The sequence below is a fragment of the Drosophila obscura genome, unplaced genomic scaffold (assembly GCF_018151105.1).
Source record: "Drosophila obscura isolate BZ-5 IFL unplaced genomic scaffold, ASM1815110v1 contig_165, whole genome shotgun sequence".
Taxonomy (NCBI): domain Eukaryota; kingdom Metazoa; phylum Arthropoda; class Insecta; order Diptera; family Drosophilidae; genus Drosophila; species Drosophila obscura.
The window spans coordinates 1,626,808-1,648,296 of record NW_024542752.1 but is presented as its reverse complement, the minus strand read 5'-3'; the positions used below and the strand labels follow the sequence as shown (position 1 = coordinate 1,648,296).

The 21,489-nt window shown below is 50.4% G+C and overlaps 7 protein-coding genes across 9 annotated transcripts; 3 read left to right on the top strand and 4 right to left on the bottom strand.

The window, feature by feature from the left end:
• Positions 1-1,106: 1,106 nt before the first annotated feature.
• On the top strand, positions 1,107-4,656 carry LOC111072455 (multivesicular body subunit 12A). 2 transcript variants are annotated; one of them, XM_022364342.2, is made up of 6 exons: positions 1,107-1,224; positions 2,444-2,732; positions 2,807-2,962; positions 3,030-3,381; positions 3,445-3,669; positions 3,743-4,656. In XM_022364342.2, the coding sequence occupies exons 2-6, from the start codon at positions 2,509-2,511 to the stop codon at positions 3,860-3,862; spliced, it is 1,077 nt and encodes a 358-aa protein (XP_022220034.2). In that variant the 5' UTR covers positions 1,107-1,224; positions 2,444-2,508; the 3' UTR covers positions 3,863-4,656. The 2 variants fall into 2 exon arrangements, with proteins under 2 accessions (XP_022220034.2, XP_022220032.2); XM_022364340.2 differs by having other exon boundaries at positions 2,441-2,732.
• Positions 4,657-5,257: 601 nt separating this feature from the next.
• LOC111072454 (rho GTPase-activating protein 15) lies at positions 5,258-7,863 on the bottom strand. 2 transcript variants are annotated; one of them, XM_022364338.2, is made up of 4 exons: positions 6,343-7,863; positions 6,164-6,269; positions 5,898-6,080; positions 5,258-5,561 (listed from the first exon to the last, which is right to left on the bottom strand). In XM_022364338.2, exons 1-4 carry the CDS (start codon positions 7,601-7,603, stop codon positions 5,468-5,470), a joined length of 1,644 nt encoding a protein of 547 aa, XP_022220030.1. In that variant the 5' UTR covers positions 7,604-7,863; the 3' UTR covers positions 5,258-5,467. The 2 variants fall into 2 exon arrangements, with proteins under 2 accessions (XP_022220030.1, XP_022220031.1); XM_022364339.2 differs by lacking the exon at positions 5,258-5,561 and having other exon boundaries at positions 5,646-6,080.
• Positions 7,864-8,522: 659 nt separating this feature from the next.
• On the bottom strand, positions 8,523-10,498 carry LOC111072452 (zinc finger protein 26-like). Its single transcript, XM_022364335.2, has 2 exons — positions 10,004-10,498; positions 8,523-9,953 (listed from the first exon to the last, which is right to left on the bottom strand). Exons 1-2 carry the CDS (start codon positions 10,451-10,453, stop codon positions 8,523-8,525), a joined length of 1,881 nt encoding a protein of 626 aa, XP_022220027.2. The 5' UTR covers positions 10,454-10,498.
• A 121-nt stretch (positions 10,499-10,619) lies between these two features.
• Positions 10,620-11,839, bottom strand: LOC111072456 (3-hydroxyacyl-CoA dehydrogenase type-2). The gene is made up of 2 exons (XM_022364343.2): positions 11,775-11,839; positions 10,620-11,547 (listed from the first exon to the last, which is right to left on the bottom strand). The coding sequence occupies exons 1-2, from the start codon at positions 11,781-11,783 to the stop codon at positions 10,789-10,791; spliced, it is 768 nt and encodes a 255-aa protein (XP_022220035.1). The 5' UTR covers positions 11,784-11,839; the 3' UTR covers positions 10,620-10,788.
• A 634-nt stretch (positions 11,840-12,473) lies between these two features.
• Positions 12,474-13,575, top strand: LOC111072411 (SWI/SNF-related matrix-associated actin-dependent regulator of chromatin subfamily B member 1-A-like). Its single transcript, XM_041591969.1, has one exon. It carries the CDS (start codon positions 12,554-12,556, stop codon positions 12,863-12,865), a length of 312 nt encoding a protein of 103 aa, XP_041447903.1. The 5' UTR covers positions 12,474-12,553; the 3' UTR covers positions 12,866-13,575.
• A 64-nt stretch (positions 13,576-13,639) lies between these two features.
• Positions 13,640-15,653, bottom strand: LOC111072453 (transcriptional adapter 3). The gene has a single exon (XM_022364337.2). It carries the CDS (start codon positions 15,525-15,527, stop codon positions 13,827-13,829), a length of 1,701 nt encoding a protein of 566 aa, XP_022220029.1. The 5' UTR covers positions 15,528-15,653; the 3' UTR covers positions 13,640-13,826.
• A 109-nt stretch (positions 15,654-15,762) lies between these two features.
• LOC111072451 (xenotropic and polytropic retrovirus receptor 1) lies at positions 15,763-20,826 on the top strand. The gene is given in 8 exon segments (XM_022364329.2): positions 15,763-16,200; positions 18,064-18,164; positions 18,166-18,216; positions 18,288-18,686; positions 18,812-19,787; positions 19,859-20,028; positions 20,107-20,240; positions 20,308-20,826. Coding segments are annotated over 7 exon segments (2,025 nt in total). The 5' UTR covers positions 15,763-16,200; positions 18,064-18,146; the 3' UTR covers positions 20,585-20,826.
• The last annotated feature ends 663 nt before the right edge of the window (positions 20,827-21,489 follow it).

Below are 21,489 nucleotides of genomic sequence, written 5' to 3'. Positions count from 1 at the left end.
TTTTCAAAATTTGCTCTCTTTTCCGAGGTGAAGAGAGCGTTTTCGTGGTGACTTACTCCTCACTTTCGTGGTGAGCCGCATGTTCCTAACGGGAACCGTAGCAACAATAAGTCTACTTCATCGTGTAATATTAATGAAATGATTTTAAAACTTATCAATGTATATTTTTTTGGTACTCAGCGGACTTGTGAAGAAAAATATTCGGCAATAATTTGTTTCATGGTCGCGCAAACATTTTTTGGACTTTGCCCAGAAAACCACCCCAAATGCTTACTTTCGAACGATTTGATTGGCCGAATTTCGGCTTTAGCCGTTTTTGTTTGAACCTTTTTATTGTAAACAACGCAATAATAAAGACTTTTTAAAACTAGCCCATCTTGTAGAAAATTGATGTATCCATCGGATAAAATTATTTGTTTAGGGCTGAGAGGGCCAACTAGCTAGTAATATTAAACTGAATATCAAAATTGACGAATTTCATATCACAAAATATCACGGTAGGCAGCCCGCAGCAACTACGAATTGCACGAGTCTGGCAGCGCCACAAAACGACGTCACATTCGTTTTATGTTGATTTTGTTTGAACCTCAACATGTAAATAATTCAATAAAAAAGACTTCTGAAAACTTACCAATCTTGTAGAAAATTTATGTATCTATCGGATAAAATTATTTGTTTATGGCTGAGAGTCTCAGCTAGCTGGTAATATTAAACGGAATATCAAAATCATGGAATACGATTTCAATCAGAAAAATAGAACGTTATCCCATTGTCGACCAGGGGGGTATTTAATATATTCACGAAATTTACATAAGCTTAACATATTTTACGCATTACAGGTGAAAGATGTCGGTGCACATTTTTGATTTGTCAGTAAAGAGGAGGATGGAGGTACAACGAGCCTTTACAAACAGTATTATTTTACGCGGTTTACCAAAGGGTGATCAATTTTTTTAATAGAGGGGTATTAAGTGGGTTAAGTCTCGATTGATCGCCGGACTGCCCTGGTTTTTTTATGGTATGGTATTTAAATGGTATTTCTCGAAAATGAAATGGTATTTAATGGTATTTATTTTTTGGCCGGATGGGATTTTTCATCGTTATCGTCACGGTCACGCTGAACCAAATATACAAAACAACAAATCGGCAAAGTTGTATCAGGAGGCTGTTCTGTTCTATTAAATGCAATATAACAGGCTCCGGCCTTTGGAACGCGTTCATCAGGTAGGTCTCCGTTTGGTCTTGTGGGAGGAAGTGAAGTCGGAAAAGTCCCAGAAGTTTTACAAAATCCAAGAATAGAGAGAGAGAGCCAGGGGCCAGCGAGAATATTAATTATGTACATACAGCGTACTCTGCATGTGTGTGTGTGTGCAAGTGTGTGTGTGTGTGTGATGCTGTGTTGACTAATGGTCGGATCGGTAGGGAAGGCGGGGATTAGTGGCGTTTGGTGGGGGAAGGGGAGCCCCAGCGCTTATAATTGGAACTGCCCATAGAGAATTTCGTAATTTTAAATGGCTTCTTGGTTCGTTTTTGGTTAACAAAGTGGTCCGGCAATAACCCAGCTGCTGTCACCCCTTGCACTTTCCCTTACCCACTTCTTTGTTGGCAATGCGCGCGCGCCAAAGTGCATATTGGCCAAAAAACTCCCCACCGCCCTCCCCCACACACACACACACACACACACACACACACACACACACACACATACGCACACACACTGGTTGTGGCGCTGCGTCTTTGTTTGCTTCTGCATCTGCTCTTTGGTCTGTGCTGTCTGCAGGGGGGGGAGAGATTCTCCGACTCCGTCTCTTCTTGCAAGGTTGCAGTTTGCTGAAGTTTAGCTGAGATGACTCAAGGCCCGGCGCTACTTACAGCTGCGCTGACGCCATTCGCTTGGGTCTAGACTCTAGAGCTGGTTATCTGGCTATCTTATCACAAATTAAATAAACACTCATTAATTCGATTCAAACGGAGCGTAAGACCGTGACAAGGAGGCATCTTTGATAGGAAGACGGGATAGTATCTGTCCGTCAGTATGTCAGTCTGTCAATATCTTCTTCCTGTATTTTGCAAGTGCGCACCCGATCGCACTTTGTGTGCGATCTCTGTGTGCGTGCGTTGCGTCAAAAGAGAAACTCTTTCATCGTTTCATTTGATGGTTCGGTCTCTGGCCTGGCCCTGGCTCTGGCAAAAATAACAACGAACGACCTACAAAAGAACGCCGGTTACGGCAAGAGCGGGCGGGCGGGCAGGCAGGGAGGCAGGCAGGTGGGTCGTACAGACTGAGCAACGAGATCATGAATCACTTATCGCGGGGGAATCGCCAGCAGCTTAACAGAATTGATTGTATAAACATTTGACACAATAACAAAAACCCCTGACTAACATTTCATATTGTTTGGGATTTCATTTCGGATTTTCCCTCGCCCCAAACCAACAGAAGAAGACACAAACGGTGGAGCAGCTGCAGCGGAAGGAGATCGGACAGCACAGAAGAAGACGAGCAGCATGAACAAGGTCGGCAAGCACATCCAAAGCGGCATCTCGTCACTCGGCGGTGGCAGTCCTGTGGCCCTCTCGACAGCAACTCTGCTCGGCTCCCCGATAGATGGTGAAACTGGTGTGGCTGGACCGGGGGCTGGCAATGCAACGAATGTGTTCAACTCGATCATGAGCTTCCTGCCAGACAATCGGCCCATCACCTCGCTGCACATTGTCGAGGACTTTGAGCGGTGAGTGGGGGGGGGGGAGTGGGAGTGGCCAGTGGAATATCGAATGGGTATATATTGAATCTTTGCCCTTGCAGCTGCCCAAAGAACTTCAGTGCTATTAATCGCACCTATGACCAGGATGCTGACGCAGATCTATGGCGTGACTATAGCATATTCGCGCGCCAAAATACTCGCTATCTGTGCCTCTCGAAGTCCGAGGGACTGCCCGACTATGTGGTGGAGACGCTCCAGTAAGTTGGCTCTCTCTTCTTCCACGCTTCCACGCCACGTCATTAAACGGTTTTGTTTTTCTTGCAGAGTCATTGCGGATAAGACGACTCCGCCCAAGGAGTTCTCGCTGCTCTCGCGCACAGCCGACAGCGACCAGAAGGCCTGGCGGAAGCGACAGATCGCCTACAAGCTGTCGAAGCGCGGCACTGTGACCCAAGCGGTGACCGACATCATTCTCTGCTCCAAGCTGAAGGTGGCACCCGATGGCTTCAAGCTGGCCGGCGACATCAACGGTGTGCTCATCTGCTACAAGACGGGCACCATTCCCGTCCGCCTGCCGCCGCCAGTTCCACCAGTAGCTGGCAGCAGCGGCGCCTTTGAGGTGGAGCAGGCCTTGAATCGCCTCAACTTGCAGGGACAACGACACTCGCGTGGACCCGTGAGTGCCTTCCCCTCGGCTTCGTTTGCACTGAAATTTAATATATCGTATTTTTTTTTGTAGCTACCGCAGCCACCAACCGAGCACCATGACTATGAGGAGATTCAGGCAAATTATCAAATCAGTTCGCCACAGCGCCCGGCCCCACCACGTCCAGCGGGCCCCAGTGCCGTTGGGGGAGGACGTGCAACCTATGGCGGAACAGGTACACTAGGGACCTATACAGAACTGGAGGGGGTTCCCTTTGTGATGGACGTTAGGCTGCAGCGGAGTCAGCCAGGAACTGATGTGAGTGTCGGCGCTCACAACCTCTCTTTATCTCTCTGTCTTATTCTGTCTGTTTGCTTATCTTTGCTTATAGCTACCCATACTGCCAGAGCTCACAACGCTGCTTAGATCCTTGGACTATGACTTTCAATTGGAGCGTCAGGTCCTGTGCACCATGAAGTCGTCAGCCTCGAAAAATCCATTCTTCAAGTAGAAATCGATAACAAACAAATTCAATCACAAATGTCAACGTTTAGTCCGTAAGCTCCTCGTAGCCTGAAGCAGCAGCCGCAGCCGCCATAGACGATAGACGATAGACGGACGCCCTAGAAATTATTTAATTGCGATTCAGTTTGGATCGATCGGATAGGATAGGATCGTTGTGTGTGCGTGCGTGTAATAAGTATTCCTGTGCCTTCGATGTCCCTCTTGCATCCCCCTCAGTTATAGTTGGATGTGGAAACCAGTGGAAGCCAGCCAAGTGCAGCCACACAAACTTAATATACACCTATATTTACATCATTCATCATACATCATAAATGATGCATGGATGCATCATACTTAATCCCCAGAATTGTGATCAGAGAAGAGCAAGCGAATGATGAGGTTCTTTTTGTTTTTTTTTTTTTTTTTTTCGTTATGTGTGTACACATGCACATACATATATATGTATGCATATATTTACATGAGAACAACCCAACCCAACTTCCCTCCATGTACAACCAAATCAATTGCGTGCGTATTTACGAGTTGATGAAATATGCCCCCGTGCGTGTCGGACAAATGAATGTTAAAGTTTGAAACAAGTCTAGCAAACGCTATCCAATTGATAATTGATAATTCGAATTCTATTATGTATAACGAGTATATACCTAGTACATACATGCGCGCATACACACACACACACACACACACATATATCAAATATATATAGTACATACACACATGCATACATTTATATGTAGACCAGTTGGTCTTGGCATAGATTACATTAAATGGTAGCCTCTAGAGATGATTAGACTGTAATTGTGTGAGATATCCTAGATTCTTCCCTAGACCCCCCACCCCATCAGTACCCCTGTCCAGCCCAGACCTACCTACCATCTACCACCTAACTAACACAACAAACACTCCACCCGCAATGTTATTATAAAACAAAACAAAAACAGTTCAAAAAAAATAAAAACAAATATATACACCAAGCAAACATATCGAAGCTTTGGTCTATTAGTCTCAACTGAATCAGCTTTCAAATTTAAATGCCTTCAAAGTGAACAAATTTCTTCCCTAAAACACAGTCGTTTCCCCAAGATTGAGGTTATTCTCGCACTCTTTCCTTATTAGGTGGCAACTCTGGCTGCGGTAACGGTAGAAACTTAAATGTCAAATGCCTCGAAGCAGCTGTCAGTGATGCTCCCATTCCAAGTGTTACCATTCTCCCAGGAAAAGTGGGAAAGCAACAGCAACAGAGAGTGAGAAGAAGGCAAGAGAGTGTAAAAATACCTGGGCTAGCCCAGTGCCAGGTCGCCTCGAATGTACCAGCTTTACGCTCTCTCGATTATCTTCGTCTCACCACAAAGCACTCCTCCTCCAGGCCAAAGGACAGCTCTCAAGGTTTGTAAATCTAATTTATTAACACCAAAAAAATGTATTATCAAATATCCAAAGTAATTTCGTGCCTGTTGCATGCCTGTATACGGTGTGGTTATATGTATATGTATATGTATATGTAGGTACTACTAGAACTAATGTCGTTCGCTATATACAGTGGTTCGCTCTCTCTGTTGATTTTGCGTGGCTTTGCTCGATCGATCGGTCATCAGAATATATTTTGGAATAGTAAATCCGGTTGGGATAGCGTCTTCTTCAAGTTTCGCATGCTCAGGCGATGCAGGCGTCGATCGGCGGTGCATCTGTGGGATTGTAGGTTGAAGGGGTTCAGGGGACAGGGATCGAGGATCGAGGATCGAGGATGCAGGTACAGTAGGTTCAGGTTCAGGTTCAATTTTGGATTCGGATACGGATACGAATTGTAGGAGGATTCGGGTGGTTAGCATTTTACTTTCGACACAGCGAGACACATTCAATTCAAGTGGTTGGGGTTGGTATGATGCGGGTGGGGCAGAGAAGCAGCTGGTGGCGTGGGCGGACGTAGGCGGGGATGCGTTGTGCGAGTGGGTGGGAGCGGCGTGAAGACTGCGATACACCATCACCGATACTGGGTGGGGGGAGAGGGGGCCATCACTTACTCGAATATGCGCGAATGATACTCGATCATCAGTTTGACGCAATCGGCCAGCGTTTCGCCCTCGCGCAGCAGCTGCTGTATGTCCTGCATGTGCACGCCCTGCGGCACCGTGTGGAATATGGACGGTGTCACCGAAATGGACAGCGTCTCGGCGCTGATCTGCTGCAGCGGCACCTTGGTCAGCCTGTCCATGCGAGAGAGAGGAGAGAGTAAGCTAAGAGAGTGCCAAAAAGTGCTGGTGCAGCTGCGGCTGCAGCTGAAGCTCACCGATTGAAGTGGCCGAAAATGTAGTCCATGGTATCGCGATTGCTCTCCGGCAGCGAGCGTATCAGTCTTTTCAATGTGTCCAGCTTGACGGCCAGTTCGGTGAGCACTAGAACGGAAGAGTAAATATCAGCTTCGCTTCAGCTTGAGGGGGTATGGATTGGGCATGGGGATATACATACACCATTGATGGGGTGTGCCAATGAACGTCTTGGCCTCGTTCACACTGACCAGCGGACTCTTGATCTCGCGCAGAAAGAGCTTCAGCACACCCGTGAGGGTGTGTATGTCGACATCCGTCTGCCGCAGGGCCTCATAGTCATTCGCATCGATGCTAAAGCGCAGCGTCTGGATCTTGTTGTAGTCGCCGCACTGCCGATAGATGCCCTCGATGGGCTGCGTGGAGCGGCGGTATTTGTGCTCGATGAGGTCGCAGCAATCGACCACAATGCGCGGCACAGTGCGCTGCTGGTCGTGCTTCAGCACCATCTCCAGTTCCGTGTCGAAGCAGGGCTCGTCGAAGAAGATGCGCTGCTCGCGCAGCGTCTCCACGCTGGGCCTGCTCTTCCACCAGTTGGACAGGTTCATCCACGCCACGAGACGCGAGGGTCTCACATTGCTCTTACCCGCCCCACCGCTTGGCCCACGCTGCTTCTCTCTGTCCCTGTCTCTGTCCTTGTCCTTCTCCTGCATTAGTTCGCTGAGCTGGCGGGTCATCTCAACCTGCTTGGCCTCCAGCTCCTGGCTGTAGCTGACCTGGGCCAGCAGGTCCTGCTCCAGGGTGTGCATGCGCTGCTTGAGCTCGTGCCAGCGCTTGGAGCAGCTGCCGCAGCACTCCTTGCTCAAGCTACGCTGCTCCCTATCCCTGTCCCTGGCCCTCGCCTTGGCCCTGCCGCCGGCCAGGGGACTGCTGGCCGAACTGGAGTTGGAGGAGCACACGTCCAGGCTGGTGTTGGACACCAGCACCGCCGATGTGCCGCCGCTGCCATTGCCATCCTCCAGGAGCAGGCGCGTCAAGTCCCTGGTGCTGCTGCTCTTGAGCAGGGCCAGCTTGTTGGGCCTGGACTTAAGCTCACGCACCCAACGAACGGCCTCCGGTCGTCCGGCCTCGACGCCCGCCTGATCTAGGGCGTTGCCCGAGCCTCCTCCTACTCCTCCTGCACCTGCATTGCTCTCGAGGCGCAGCAGTGTCGTCGATGTGGTGCTGTGTCCGCGCATATAGTAGGCTGGTGGTCCACCGCCTGTTGAAGACGTGGAACGGTCGCGAAAGCAGTTCATCAGAGTCTTCTCTCGGGGCTGTCTTCTCTCGTGGGCTACAAAGCCGGCGGCACCGATTATGATGTGCGCCGAGTCTGGTGTTCCAGGCGTCACTGGTACTGCCACAGCCACTAGCCCTGGCCTGCCATTGTTTCCCGTCGTCGTTGTCTGCATCGTCGTGTGCATCGTCGTCTTCGTTCCTCTCTCTCTCTCTCTCTCTCTCTCGCCACAGATCTCGAGTCTTTTATCGGGCTTCGCCTTCCCTGCAGCTGCAGCTGCACACGGTCGGTCGGTCGGGCTTATCGCAAGTGCCGCAGCTGACCAGCCCCAACTCCCCTGCCTGCTTGTCTGCCCCTGTTTTTGGCGTGGGTGCGGTGGCAAGTGACGTCAGAGACAGCCAGTCGTCTGTGTGGTGCGGCAAGGAAACGAAAGAGATGACGACGACGGCGACGATCGTGCGTATAATTAGTTTATGACTATTGACTGGAATGGAATGGCAGATAGTGCGCCGCGCATATCCGTCGCTGGACTGTTATATCCCTCTACTGAGAGTGCTCACTGTAGTCTGTAGACAGCCACCGCCGCCTTCCGCTACTCAAGTGCCAATATCCGTTGTTGGCAGCAGCAGCAGCAGCAGCAACCTTCGTTTTTGCCGATCTTCGGCACAGTTTTTGGTTGTCGTATAACGCTGACCGTCACGAATGGATGGATAATTCTCAGGCAGCTCCAATTTCCGACTGACAATTGGAATTCACTGGGAACACCACTCGCTCCCTCACTCTTATCGCCGCCAGTGCGCAATGTTCCCTTGCCTTGCCTTCCTCTTCCCACTTCCAGTTTCAGTTTCAGTTCCAGTTCCATGATAAGATAAAGACCCGCGCGAAGAGTCGAGAATCGAGGAGCTGGAGAGCCAAAACAAATGCTAAAATGTATACAAATGCGTATGAAAATAAAACTAGTGGCGATAATCAGCTGAAAGGGTTCCACTTTGAGCCAATCCACTCCACCCCTTCCGTTCCCTTCCCTGTGGCCTGCTTTGCTTTGTTCGTTTCGGTACCGTCGTAACAGCGCCAGGAACCAGCCAGGCGGGCCGCTTATCACACAATCAGTCCACATTTATCGCCTGCAATGGGGAGGGATCCAATTGTCTCTCTATGCAGCCATTGGATGTGTTTTCTAGCATCATTTTCGGATCGGGCGGCACTGTACGGCCATGTGACTTCATGTGGCCACTGAGTCCGGCGTACTGGGCAAAGCCCTTCGCGCAGATCTTGCAAATGTATCGCTTCTGGGGATTGTGGATCTCCTTGTGCTGGCGCAGGTACTTGCAGCTGGTGAAGGTCTTGTGGCAGATGTCGCACTCCTTGTCGCGCACATTCAGATGCCCCTTGATGTGGTCGTTCAGCACGGACTGCTCGAAGAAGCTCTTGCCGCAGATGCTGCACTTGCCGCGTGGCCGCTGCTCGTGCCGCCGCCGATGACGCTCGAAGAAGGACCGCGTGCTGAAGCGCTTCCCACAGATGTCACAGCAGAAGGGCCGCTCGCCGGTGTGCGAGCGCCGATGCACCTGCAGATCCGATGTGGTGGCAAACCGCTTGCCGCACTCCTCGCAGCCCAGCTGATAGTCGTGCGTATGCCGCCGCAGATGGATCGTGCAGTTGCCGCTACGCGAGAAGCCCCTGCCGCAGGTGGGGCACACGAACGGCAGGCTGCCGTCGTGCCCGGCCCGATGCACCTTGTAGACGTCCACACTGTTCAGCAGCTGCTCGCAGAGATCACACTGAAAGGGGGCCACGTGCGGCTCGAGGAAACGCAGCTGCTCGTAGTAGCGGCAACGGGGGGTAAAAACCACGCCGCCACCGCCACCGCCACCACCACTGCCCTTGCGCTCGCACTGGATGCGTCGCAGCTTCTCCTGCTGGTAGGCGTTGCGCAGATTGCGGGTGTAGCGCTGCAGCAGCGAGGGCTCCAGCTGGGGCATCTGCAGCTCGGCGCGGCACAGCGACAGCAGCTTCTCCTTGGCCGCGTCTCGTACGTGACGCAGGCGGCAGGACAGGTCCTGCATGTCCCAGGTGCCGCTGCACTGCTGATAGATCTCAATGAGCTTCAGGCACTGCTGATGGTTCAGATGGGGCACGGGCACGGATACGGACATCTTGGGGTGCCGCTTCCGGCGCAAACTCTTCGCCAGGAAGCCCAACCTCTCGTAGTACCAGTGTGGTGCCGTTGTCGTTGTCGATCCCTGGGCGATTGCCCGTTCCAGACGCTGCCTCTCCCGCCGGTAGACATTCTGCAGCCTCTTGGTGTGGCCGGCCACCTCCTCGCCCGTCAACTGCAGACCAAACTGCGAGTTCAGCCGCTCGGCGATCGTCGAGCAGGCTGCGCTGCGACGCTTGTAGTTGCGGTACGCCAGCATACCCAAGTCCCAGAGCAGGCTCTGCTCCTCCAGCTGCCCGATGAAGGCCAGCATTATGGGGTGCTCCTGCAGCCAGAAGTACGAGGTGTCCGTGCATGTTCCTGTGCCTGTTGGCTGCAACTGCAAACATTAGCGATTAGCATATGGAGCGGGTATAGTGCTAGGCTTGCCTCATTGTAGGACTCCTGGGAGGTGGTGCTCTGGCTATCGCTCTGGCTGGGCCAGTCCAACATTGTCTCTGGCTCAAAGCACTCTACAGAAGCATCATCTGCCTCTGAAAGAGGATCAGCAGCAGCAGCAGCATCGGACAGTGAAAGAGCATTATCAAAAGGCGGTTCTTGTTCTCTCGCATATTCCACAGATTCCCCTTTCACAATGGCCAAATCTTCCTCGACGGCCAGCTCCTTGCTGGCACCACTACGCAGCGTCGTGTCCGTGGCTGTCTGTGCAACCTTCTGATCTTCAAACAGATCCGCGTGCTTCGATTCCAGATGCGACTTGAAGTCTTTGAGTGTCCTGGTCTGCTCCTCGTCCCGGCAGTAGATGCACTGGAAGGCGAAAGCCTTCGTCTGCCACTTCCCCAGCCAGACAATCTCCCCGCAGCGCTGATAGGGCGACATGCTGATCCACAAATGAATTTTTCTGGTTGGGAGAATTTATTTGTTTACAATTTGCAGCCACCGGCTGAGCAGGGTTACCAGCCTGTGCCAAGCGGCCAGTGTTGCAAGTCGTCGTCCGGTCACTTCGCACATATTCAAAATGTAGAACTTCATTTTTATTAGCAATTATTACATAATTTCGGGGCAGAAGAATACAACAACTCTTGACTTAATTAATAGAAATAGAGTAAAACAGGGCGGCGTTAGCGTTACAAGGCCACGTTCTGGGCATATTGGGATAAATGCAATCTGATCGAGCTCATTGATATGTGTGTCGTGTCCTACTGTCAGTGATCCTAGGGCATCATGCGCAGGGCACCATCGATGCGGATGACTTCGCCGTTGAGCAGGGGATTCTCAAAGATGGCCTGCACCAGATGGGCATACTCGCTCGGCTCGCCCAGACGCTGGGGGAAGGGGATGCTCTTGGCCAGGAAGGTGCGCACCTTCTCGGGCAGGGCCGCCAGCATGGGTGTGTTGAACAGACCTGGGGCAATGGTGCAGATGCGAATGCCCTGGGTGCTGAGGTCACGGGCAATGGGCAGGGTCATGCCCACCACAGCCGCCTTGGAGGCCGCGTAGGCAGCCTGTCCGATCTGGCCGTCAAAGGCAGCCACAGAGGCAGTGTTCACGATGACGCCGCGTTGCCCGTCCTGATTAGGCTCGTTGGCGCCCATCAGTCCAGCGGACAGGCGAATCACATTGAAGGTGCCCACCGTGTTGATGTTGATCACGCGCTGGAAATCCTCCAGCCTGTGGGCCACATTCTTGTTAAAGTTGAAGGTCTTCACGGCCGTCGCAGTGCCGGCACAGTTGACGGTGAGATCCAGGCGGCCGAACTTATCCTTGGCGATCTGCAGGGCAGCACTCACATCCTTCTCCGAGGTGACATCGACGGGCACAAAGACCACCTTGTCGCCCAGCTCCTTGGCCACTTCGTTGCCCTTCGAGGAAGGCAAATCGGCGAGCACCACGCTGGCACCCTGCCTGGCCAGACGCTCGGCTGTAGCGCGACCCAGACCGGAGGCTCCACCGGTCACCAAAGAGACGGCGTTCTGCGGAGCGGACAGAGATTTGTTATTGTATAACACTCCGGAGAAACAAAACGAACATGCTAATCGTTCAGGGTACAAGGTGCACATATGTACACATGCAGCTATACAGTTATTCTATTTGCCGATGACACGGGTTCAAATCCCCATTGGACTTTGCACCCGGCAAATGTATTGTCCTCAAGCGATTGGGATTGGTTGGGGGCATCATAAATTACACACGAGCATACCTTGATCATTTTGATATTGTTTATTAGTTTATAACGTTGCACAAAACCAGCGACAAGGCGACAGAAGAACTGTGAAAGCAGACGAAGACACCGGTTGCTTCTTTATATAGATATCTGGGAATAGCAAATATTGTGGTCGTATGACACCAGAGTACCAAATATTGTGGTCGTATGACACCAGGCGTACCACCAGAGTTGATTGCATGGTATTTATTTGTTACAATCTCAAGCAAAATTTTTGTATGGCGCTATTTAGTATTTTTTACCCTTGACCCGGGCGAGCCCCCCCCCCGGGACACCAGGAGGTACTGTAACTTGGAGGGGCGGGGCCCCCCCCCCCCTTCCCTTTTTTGTACAGGTTTTTGTTACAATTCCATACAATTTGTTTTGAAAATCTGGTATATTAAGGAACATTTATAATTAATTTATTTTTATAATAATTAATACAGATATATTCAGATAATAAGGAACATTTATAATTAATTAATTATAATAATTTATAATAATCTATACACAGAAAGAATGCCTGGTGCCCATACGCCTGGACATGGAGCTTGAGAGACAGAAGCTGCGCGACACCTTCACCGAGCATGATCACGCCCGAGCAGTTTGCCGAAGTACTCTGCGATGATCTGGACCTGAATCCCCGCCCTTTGTGCCAGCACGGCCCCCGCGGGGCACGATCCCCCATTCTGGAGGAGAGCTGTGTCCAGCGTGTCATAGTCAAGCTCAACATACACGTGGGCAACACGTCGCTCGTCGATCAGGTCGAGTGGGACATGTCCGAGAAGAACAACAATCCGGAGGAGTTTGCCATCAAGCTCTGTGCCGAGCTGGGATTGGGTGGAGAGTTTGTGACGGCCATAGCATATAGTATACGTGGCCAGTTGTCGTGGCACTGTCGCACATACGCCTTCAGCGAGGCACCCCTGTCCACCATCGATGTGCCATTCCGGAATCCCAGCGACGCGGATGCGTGGGCCCCATTCCTAGAGACGCTAACCGATGCCGAGATGGAGAAGAAGATCCGAGATCAAGACAGGAATACGCGGCGTATGCGACGACTGGCCAACACCACAACCGGTTGGTGATTATCCTCGTCCACCATCCAAATCGAAATCCTCGACCATACCGCTCGCCATCCACTCCGATCTGAATGCTGTCCTTACCATTTTTGCCGTGAGATCACGCAGCCAAAGATACAAAAGCCAAGCCACTGCACCGCGGCCAAAACGAAGTACAACACAGCCACAACGAAATATCTAATTATTTGTATTCCATCCACCCACCGCGCCCGCGGATGTTTACTGTATGGGAAGCGCCTTATAGCGTAGCGCTGCCTTCTGATTGCGTTTCCGTTCGATCAACACAGAACGGAAGGAGGGCGGCGTCAGTGTAAACTGGGCATACACTTTGGTTTGGTTCCTCGCTCTTCTGTTTGGATTTAATTAGCCGCTAGATTGGAAGATTGCTTGATGAGATGAGGCGGGGTGGCTTATCGAACCCAAAGGGTAAACAAAAATGTGTGCTGGGAGCAGCTTCCGCTGCCATAGTCGGAGGGCGAGGCGAGGCCTCTTCGCTGGCCCTGTCGGTGGCATCAAGCTCAAAGCGCAAGCAACGTTCGCTGAGCGCGGTGTGGTACCAGCCCAAGATACAGATTCTCTAGCGGATTTCTCTAGATAAAAAGGGTAACTTTATTGCCTTCGCGATAACTAAAGCTATACAGAAAGTGTCGTGTGTGTTTTGTTTTTGTGTTGTGTGTGTGTGTGCAAGTGGAAGTGGAAGTGAATGAGATGCGAGTTTTCTTTTATGCTATATATTCTACATAAAATCAATATATATTCAAGTATATATAGGTATATATGTATGTGTTTGTATGTTTATTAATGTACAACCTGTCGGAGCCAAGAGAGAGAGAGAGGAAGAGTGTCCCACAGAGAACGCGTTAACTGTTTAGAAACATTGAAGCTGCAAGAGGACATCTCCTCGATCTTGCCCGATTGCCCGATGCATGGCCACCAGTTGGCACCAGCTCCAGGCCATCCCCCTGTCCTACAATTTGCCGTCCATCGCATTGGTGGAGGGGCCTAGGGGCGGCAGTATGCTCATGCGCTCCAGCTGATCGGCCAGAATGCGCTGCTCTTTGGTGAGGCGTAGAATCTCCTGTTTCTCCTCGACGGTGTGTCCCTTTCGCTTGGCCCGATACTGCAGCATTCGCTTGTAGCACTCGAGTATCTCCGTGTCAATCATGTCCAGCTTGCGCTTGAGCTCGATGCGCTTGATCTCGTCGCTGGCCGCCAGACGGAGGCGCTTCAGCTCCTCACTGTTGAACGTGGACACGGTGCTAATCTCTGCCGTGACGCGCTTGATCTCGTGCAGCACATCGTCCATGTCCTCGGGCGGCGCACAGTCGCTGGCATCCATCAGGCCGTTCTCCAGCAGCTCCTTCTTCAGGCGCTGCTCAATGCCCACGCCGTGCTTGAGCATGGAGAGGGGTCGGAAGTTGCCGCTGGCTGCAGGAGCTCCCGAATTGGCGGAGGATAGGTGCGAGTGCGAATGTGAATGAGAGTGCGAATGGGAGTTGTTGTCGTTGCTGCTGCTTGTGGTGCTGTTGCTGTGCTCCCCCACAGCCGCCTGCTCGCTGGGCAGCGTCAGCAGCGACTCCTCCATGAGGGCTGTGACAAGGCGCTGTGTGAGGGGACCCGTAATGCTCTCCTCCGCCATTCCTTCGGCCTTCTTCACCATGGCCGAGGCATTCTGCGACTTGACGCGCGATCCGCCCGGCTGCAAGGCCTTCATATCCTCCAGCGCCCACACGGTGGAGTAGTGCGGCCCCAGTGTGGGTACGGGCGGCACCAATGGGCCGCGATACTGCTCCAGGAGGTCATCGATCAGGCGGAGATCCTCATTTGTCACCGGCATGCAGTACGGCTCCACCGAGAGCCAGAACTTGTTCGGCATATCGTTCTTTGGCATCGCCAGCTTCGGCAGCTGTGGCAGCATGGGCAGTATCAGGTTCGACGACGGCAGGAAGTCCATGCTGTCGTCTGTGTGCACGGCCATTGGACTGTTCTTCGAGTGCCTCGATGAGCTCGACGGGCCGAGGCCGCCCTTCAGAATGGTCATCGATGAGTGCTTCTTGCGCACGCCTGTCGGCTCGTCCCGCTTTCGTTTGGCCATGCTCGATGAGGCGCCCGCTGGACTGCCCAAGCCACCGCTGGCTCCGCCAATGCCTATGCCCAGCATGGCGTTCAGCATGGCATTGTTGCTGGTGCACGGTGGAGATCCAGGAACGCGATCGAATTTGCGACGGTCGTTGCGCTTCTCATCCTTGTCCACACTGTCGTATTCGGCCTTGAGGACGCGCGCGCGTAGAGCCACATTCGAGAGCAGCTGCTCCAGCTCGAGTTGCACTGCATCCAGATCCTCCGCCGACAAATGGTCATCGCAAGGTCGCTGTAGGGCTGCCGTCATCGTGGGCAGCCTTTTTGGCATATCCCTGGTACGGATAAGTGGTATGATGACACCGCTGGGCGTGAGAAACACCTCCGACTCGGCCGCGGCTGCCGCAGATGCGCCTTTACCTCCTCCGCCGCCGCCATTTACGGGCATCTTACCAGCGACTCCACCAGATATTGCCATCCCAAAGGCACCGCCGATGCTTCCACTAGCACCTCCGCCTGTGCCACCGCCTATACCAGCACCGCCGCCACCGAAATGGCCCAGTTTCAGGTTCTTGAAGGTTGTACTCATGGTCTTGTGTCAGTGCAGTAGCAGAAACTGCCTTGTTTTGCCTTCCAAAATTTGTTGTTTTGTTTTTTTTTTGAAATTTCTGGCCGATTCGCAATTTGTTTGCAGAGCAGTGTGACCGCGGACTTATCGACAAAATATACTGTCTGACCCTCAAAAATATACCTTCTCAATTTCATAATATACCGTAAATAATATACCGAGGAAACTCATATTCCTCAATTTTGATATGCAATGCTGCACTTCTCCCTCCGCCGAAATAGTTAGTTATAATTGCCACCCAAAAGAAATACATGCAGCAGATAGATAGTACAAAGTTTCTGGATTCTTTGTTTTTGTTATTCCGTCGTACGGTCTGGTCGTCTGCTCCGTGCGTGGGTGTTCGGTTCGGTTGTGCGCGCTTCCCTGTGATAAGCAGTGTACTTAATAAATCAGCGACTGTTGACAATTAGTAATGATTGTGAGTGGATCAGGTGCTTGCTGAGAGAAAAAACTTCATTTAACAATCCATCTATATAGCTTTAACAATGTGCTGCTGCAACGAATTCTGTACAAAAGTCGGATAGCTCCTCCTCTACGATTGGCCATTGGCACTCTTTGCAGCGCTGCCCACTGCACTGTAACTGCAAGCTGCAGCATCAGGCAGCAGCGCAACAGCAGCAGCAGCAGCGTATATGTATGTACATATGTCATTTTATGTAATTGAAAGACTATTCCCCTCATTCTTTGGTTAATCTATGGCCTAAATGGCCTTCAATTGGTTTTCGGTTTTTCATCAATTGCTTTAAGAAACGTTGCGCTGGCGCTCTGACCCACTGTCACTCATCGTTTGAATGAATCGCGTATCAAGAACAACAACAACAACAGCAACAAAAATAAATACAAAAACAACATCATCATCATATTTCCAGATAATAAGGAGACAGTCTTCCAGACACGACTTTCGGACAATTCTGCTCAGTTAAAAGTTTTTGTGTGTGCTTTTTTTTCTTTTGTGTTTTGTTTTTATTGATCAAATATTTGCGTCGTACGTGTACGTGTGTTTGTTCGTGTGTGTCGATGTGTCTCGTTGGGTAGTGCGGAAGAGGTGGGGGGAGGGCTGTCGGGCTTTGGGGCTTTGTGTGTCAATTTTTGTTGCTTCTGCTGCCGCTGCCGCCGCCGCCGCCGCTACGGATGGCAGCCCACACATGTTTGATACGGCTAACTGTATAACTGTATCGTTATCAGTGGCAATTAAACACCCAGAGAAGGAAGAATCTGTACAAAAGGGAAGAGGGGTGCGGAGCGATAAGGGACGAAAACACTCTGTTATGCATTGTCCGGATAACTGTTTAAATCCCCGCCTTAAAAACGGCAAACTGAATGAGAATCGATGATCGATCAGCTGTTACTATTCAACGAGTACTCTAATCAATCAGCGTCGCAGGTCTATATTTAAACACTACCATTGACCATACCATTGACGTTAATTGACCAACAGACTGCTGTTGTGGGTGCGGGGGGACTGACCCTGCCATCAATTATCACCTCCAGTGTTAAGCCCACTCTTTGTTCGCTTCGCTTTGATTTCTCTCCGTTCCAGAGGAAGAAGAAGAACAAAAAATGAGAAGGGTAACGGCTCTGCGCTTTAAGGAAGTAAAACCAAAAACGGGACTCTATCCTCCCAATGGAAGGAGGGAGAATGGGAACGAGAACGGGCTCAAGCATTGCCTGGAAATATGGGAAATAAATAGGAAATAGGAAGTGTGAACAAAATGACTGGGATAAAAATAATTAAGTACAGAAACTTACTCTACCCTGCACTCCACCATGGGTAATTAAGAGAAGTAACTGTAGCGCTGGAATGAAGGGAAATGCGAATAGGGAGGGGATCTAGCTTCCACTGGAATAAAGGGATATTTTGTGGAGAAAGGAGGGAAGGCGGAGGCAATATTTATTCAATTTATAAAAAAAAAGTCGGCATCTTTCGTGCTTTTTCCTCTTTTTGTGTGTGCTGTTTGCCTTTGCGACGAAAATTTTCCAATTTACTTAGCTTATTATTCGGGCCACGTTAATGAGATACTACACAATTATTCTGTTAAGAGATTGGGAGGAAGGGGCTTATCATTCGCGGTGCACACAAGTACACTCGTCGAGAGGGGGAAGTCGTTGCTATCCAATTGTGGGGGCAATCGTCGGATTGAGGCGTTTGTAAACCAATTTGCAATCGCTTCTAGGCAAATACTTCTAGGCCTTACTTCGGATTAGATATATGTACATATGTATGTATGCATGTATGTATGTGTGCTTGATCATAGATAAACAAGCCCCACCCCCATTAGTATGGCCATCGGGGCGTTAAATTGGTTTTACACTTGAAAAGAGACGATGCCAAATGGCTACCACGGAACTCAGGGACAGTGAAAATAGCTTCAGTGGGTATGAAACTAGTTGAATTAGGAAGGGGAATGCACTGAGAAGGGAAAGATAATACTGCACATTACCCCGCCAATGCAAGAAACAGAGAATAGTTCCGCTACAACTCTCCCTTTCTGGTTAGCACTTGCAGACGCACTTCCAGTGAGGGAGAGGAGAGACAATCCTTGGAATCAAAGCTAGAGGCAAAGCCGAGCCGCCTTAACCATGAAGTTTGCCGAGCATCCTGTCGGCGCACATAACGCCCGAGTGGCGCAAGCAGTACATCAACTATGAGGTGAGTCTATTTTTTGATACATCCAGAGAGAGCGAGAGAGGGCAATGAAAGCATACCATTCTCTCTTGAAGGAAATGAAGGCCATGCTGTACTTGGCCGTCGAGGAGGCCCCTTCGGTGGAGAGTGTCGAGGATGATGTGCTGAAGCGTCACTTTGCCAACTTCGATGAGAATTTCTTTCACTACTGCGACAAGGAACTGAAGAAGATCAATACGTTCTATTCGGAAAAGCTGGCGGAGGCCACGCGCAAGTTTGCCAATCTGAATGCGGAGCTAAAGAGCTGCATCGAGGAGTCCGAGCGGAGTGCAAAAAAGTCAAAGGGACAGAAGCGTCTGGCCGCCCTGCCCGATCGCAAGGCGCGCGAACTGAAGTTGGCCTTCAGCGAGTTCTACCTGAGTCTCATTCTCCTGCAGAACTATCAGAATCTGAATCACACTGGGTTCCGTAAGATACTCAAAAAGCATGACAAGGTAAGACATGAGAGACGTCGCTCCTCTCTTCAGATTTACAACCTCTGCAGTGGCAGCTCTTGGCCCTCTGAGCCCTGACCTCAAATCTCTTATCTTTTCTTTTCTCTTTTTGCTGGGGCGCGCAGCTTTTGCGCGTTGACACCGGCGCCAAGTGGCGACAGGAGTACGTGGAGGCGTCGCATTTCTTTACCAACAAAGACATCGACAACATTATAAATGAGACGGAGACGACGGTAACCGGCGAACTGGAGGGCGGCGATCGCCAGCGGGCAATGAAACGGCTGCGCGTACCACCGCTGGGGGAGCAGCAGAGTCCGTGGACCACCTTTAAGGTGGGCCTCTTCTCCGGCAGCTTCATTGTGCTGGGCATTGTGGTGGTGCTGTCGGCCATCTTCCATGAGATCAGCGGGGAGAACCTGAAGGTCACATTCCGCCTCTATCGCGGCCCCCTGCTGATCATCGAGTTTATCTTCCTGATTGGCGTGAATATCTACGGCTGGCGTTCGTCCGGCGTTAATCATGTGCTCATTTTTGAACTGGATCCGCGCAATCATCTCTCCGAGCAGCATCTCATGGAACTGGCCGCCATCTTCGGTGTGGTATGGACGCTCAGCATGCTGAGCTTCCTGTACAGCGCCAGCCTGTCCATTCCGGCGTTCATTAACCCCCTGACGCTCACGCTAATCATGGTGCTCTTCCTGGCCAATCCGTTTCATGTGCTGCATCACGATGCCCGCTTCTGGCTGTGGCGGATCACCGGACGGTGCATATCGGCGCCATTCTTTCACGTGGGCTTCGCCGATTTCTGGCTGGGCGATCAGCTCAACTCTCTGGCCACCGCCATACTGGACTTTGAGTATCTCATCTGCTTCTACTTTACCAACGGCAACTGGTCGGAGGCGAATGATGCCTCCATTTGCATGGAGAAGGACTACATCATCCGGCCGATTGTCAACTGTCTGCCGGCGTGGTTCCGATTCGCCCAATGCCTGCGACGGTACCGGGACTCGCGTGAGGCCTTTCCCCATCTGGTAAATGCCGGCAAATACTCGACCACGTTCCTCGTCGTGATCTTTGCCACCCTCAAGTCGTTCCACAGTCGTGAGTGCACCAGCTGCTAATCTGCAGATGATTCTCTTATTGATTTCTGATCTATTTCCGCCTTTGTTTAGAGAACTATGCCAGCACGTTTGACAATCCGTATACGTGGCTCTGGATAATCGCCTCGATAGTGTCCTCCTGCTATGCGTACACGTGGGATATCAAGATGGATTGGGGCCTGTTCGATAAGAATGCCGGCGAGAATACATTTCTGCGGGAAGAGGTGGTCTACTCATCGACGGTGAGTACTTTGTGCGCCTGTCCCTTACCCTTACCCCCTCTCTTTAATCGTTTATTTTGGTTTGTTTTTTTGGGGCAGGGCTTCTACTATTTTGCAATTGTTGAGGATCTGGCACTGCGCTTCATTTGGGTGCTTTCCTTCTATCTGACGGAGATGAAGATTGTTAGCGGTGACATCATGACCTCCATTACGGGCATCCTTGAGGTCTTCCGGTATGCTGAGAATGTACCCAGAGTGGAGTGTGGCAACCCCTTAACCCCCCTTGGTTTTCATTTGCAGTCGCTTTGTGTGGAACTTCTTTCGATTGGAGAACGAGCATCTGAACAATTGCGGCAAGTTCCGAGCGGTGCGTGACATTTCGATTGCGCCGCTCGACTCCTCCGATCAAGCGCTCATCCTACGCATGATGGACGAGTCGGATGGTGTGATCAATCGCTACACAAAGACGAACCGACCCAAGCCGAAAAAGATCAAGGATCCGGAGAAGCGCAGCCTGTTGCAGCCGCGCGGCTCAATGCCCGATCTTCGGATAGATATCGATAGCAAAAAGTTATAGGCAGACCTACGCCAACGGCTCGACCAAATTGTGCTGCCCATGGAACGATTATTGAGAATGTGGTGCAACGATTCGGCCCTAACGATAATTCTAATACTATTATCGACCTTTTTTTTGTTCATCTTTTTTTTGTGCCCATTGTTTAGCTAATTTGTACTATATCTATATCATATTTAACTTACTAGTTACGTTAAGTGTACTTAAACGCAAAGGAAACGGAAACGGAAAGGCAAACGAAACTGTAACTGAAACTGAAACTTAAGACAGAGCGAGAGAGAGAGAGTGAGTGAGAGAGAGAGAGAGAGAGAGAGAGATGTCCAGCAATAACTAGCTTATAAGAATATCCAACTAATTTAGCATTCCATTTATCCGTTTTGAAAACTAACGAAGAAACCTCTTATATATAACCCCTTCCTACTATCCATTCCCAAATTTCACAATTTCAAGCCCAATCATTTTTGGGAGTACTTTTGGTCTCCCGGAGAAGCGACAGATGCGGCAGTATTAGTACTTAGAAAAGGCGAACAAAATTGTATAAACCCAATCCAATCCAATCTAATTCAATCCGATTTCCACACACCCCAGACATTCCTTTATCTATTACGATATATATTACGATATATCGTTTACCGTTTATCGTTAGTTAATTTAGTTATCTGTTAAACCGTTATCTGTTATCTGGTCCTATCCCCACAAAAAAAAAACAAAAGAAAAGTCTTTCGATTGATATACAAAACCAAAAGGAATATTGTGTATATATATATACCAAATATATATATGTACATATATCGCGTATATTGGTAGAGAGCTTGTGTGTGTATGTTGTTTTTGGATGATTCTGTATGAGGTGGACTGATGGATCTAGTGGTCGTTCGCAAAGGTTAGGTTTATTATTGTTTAATATG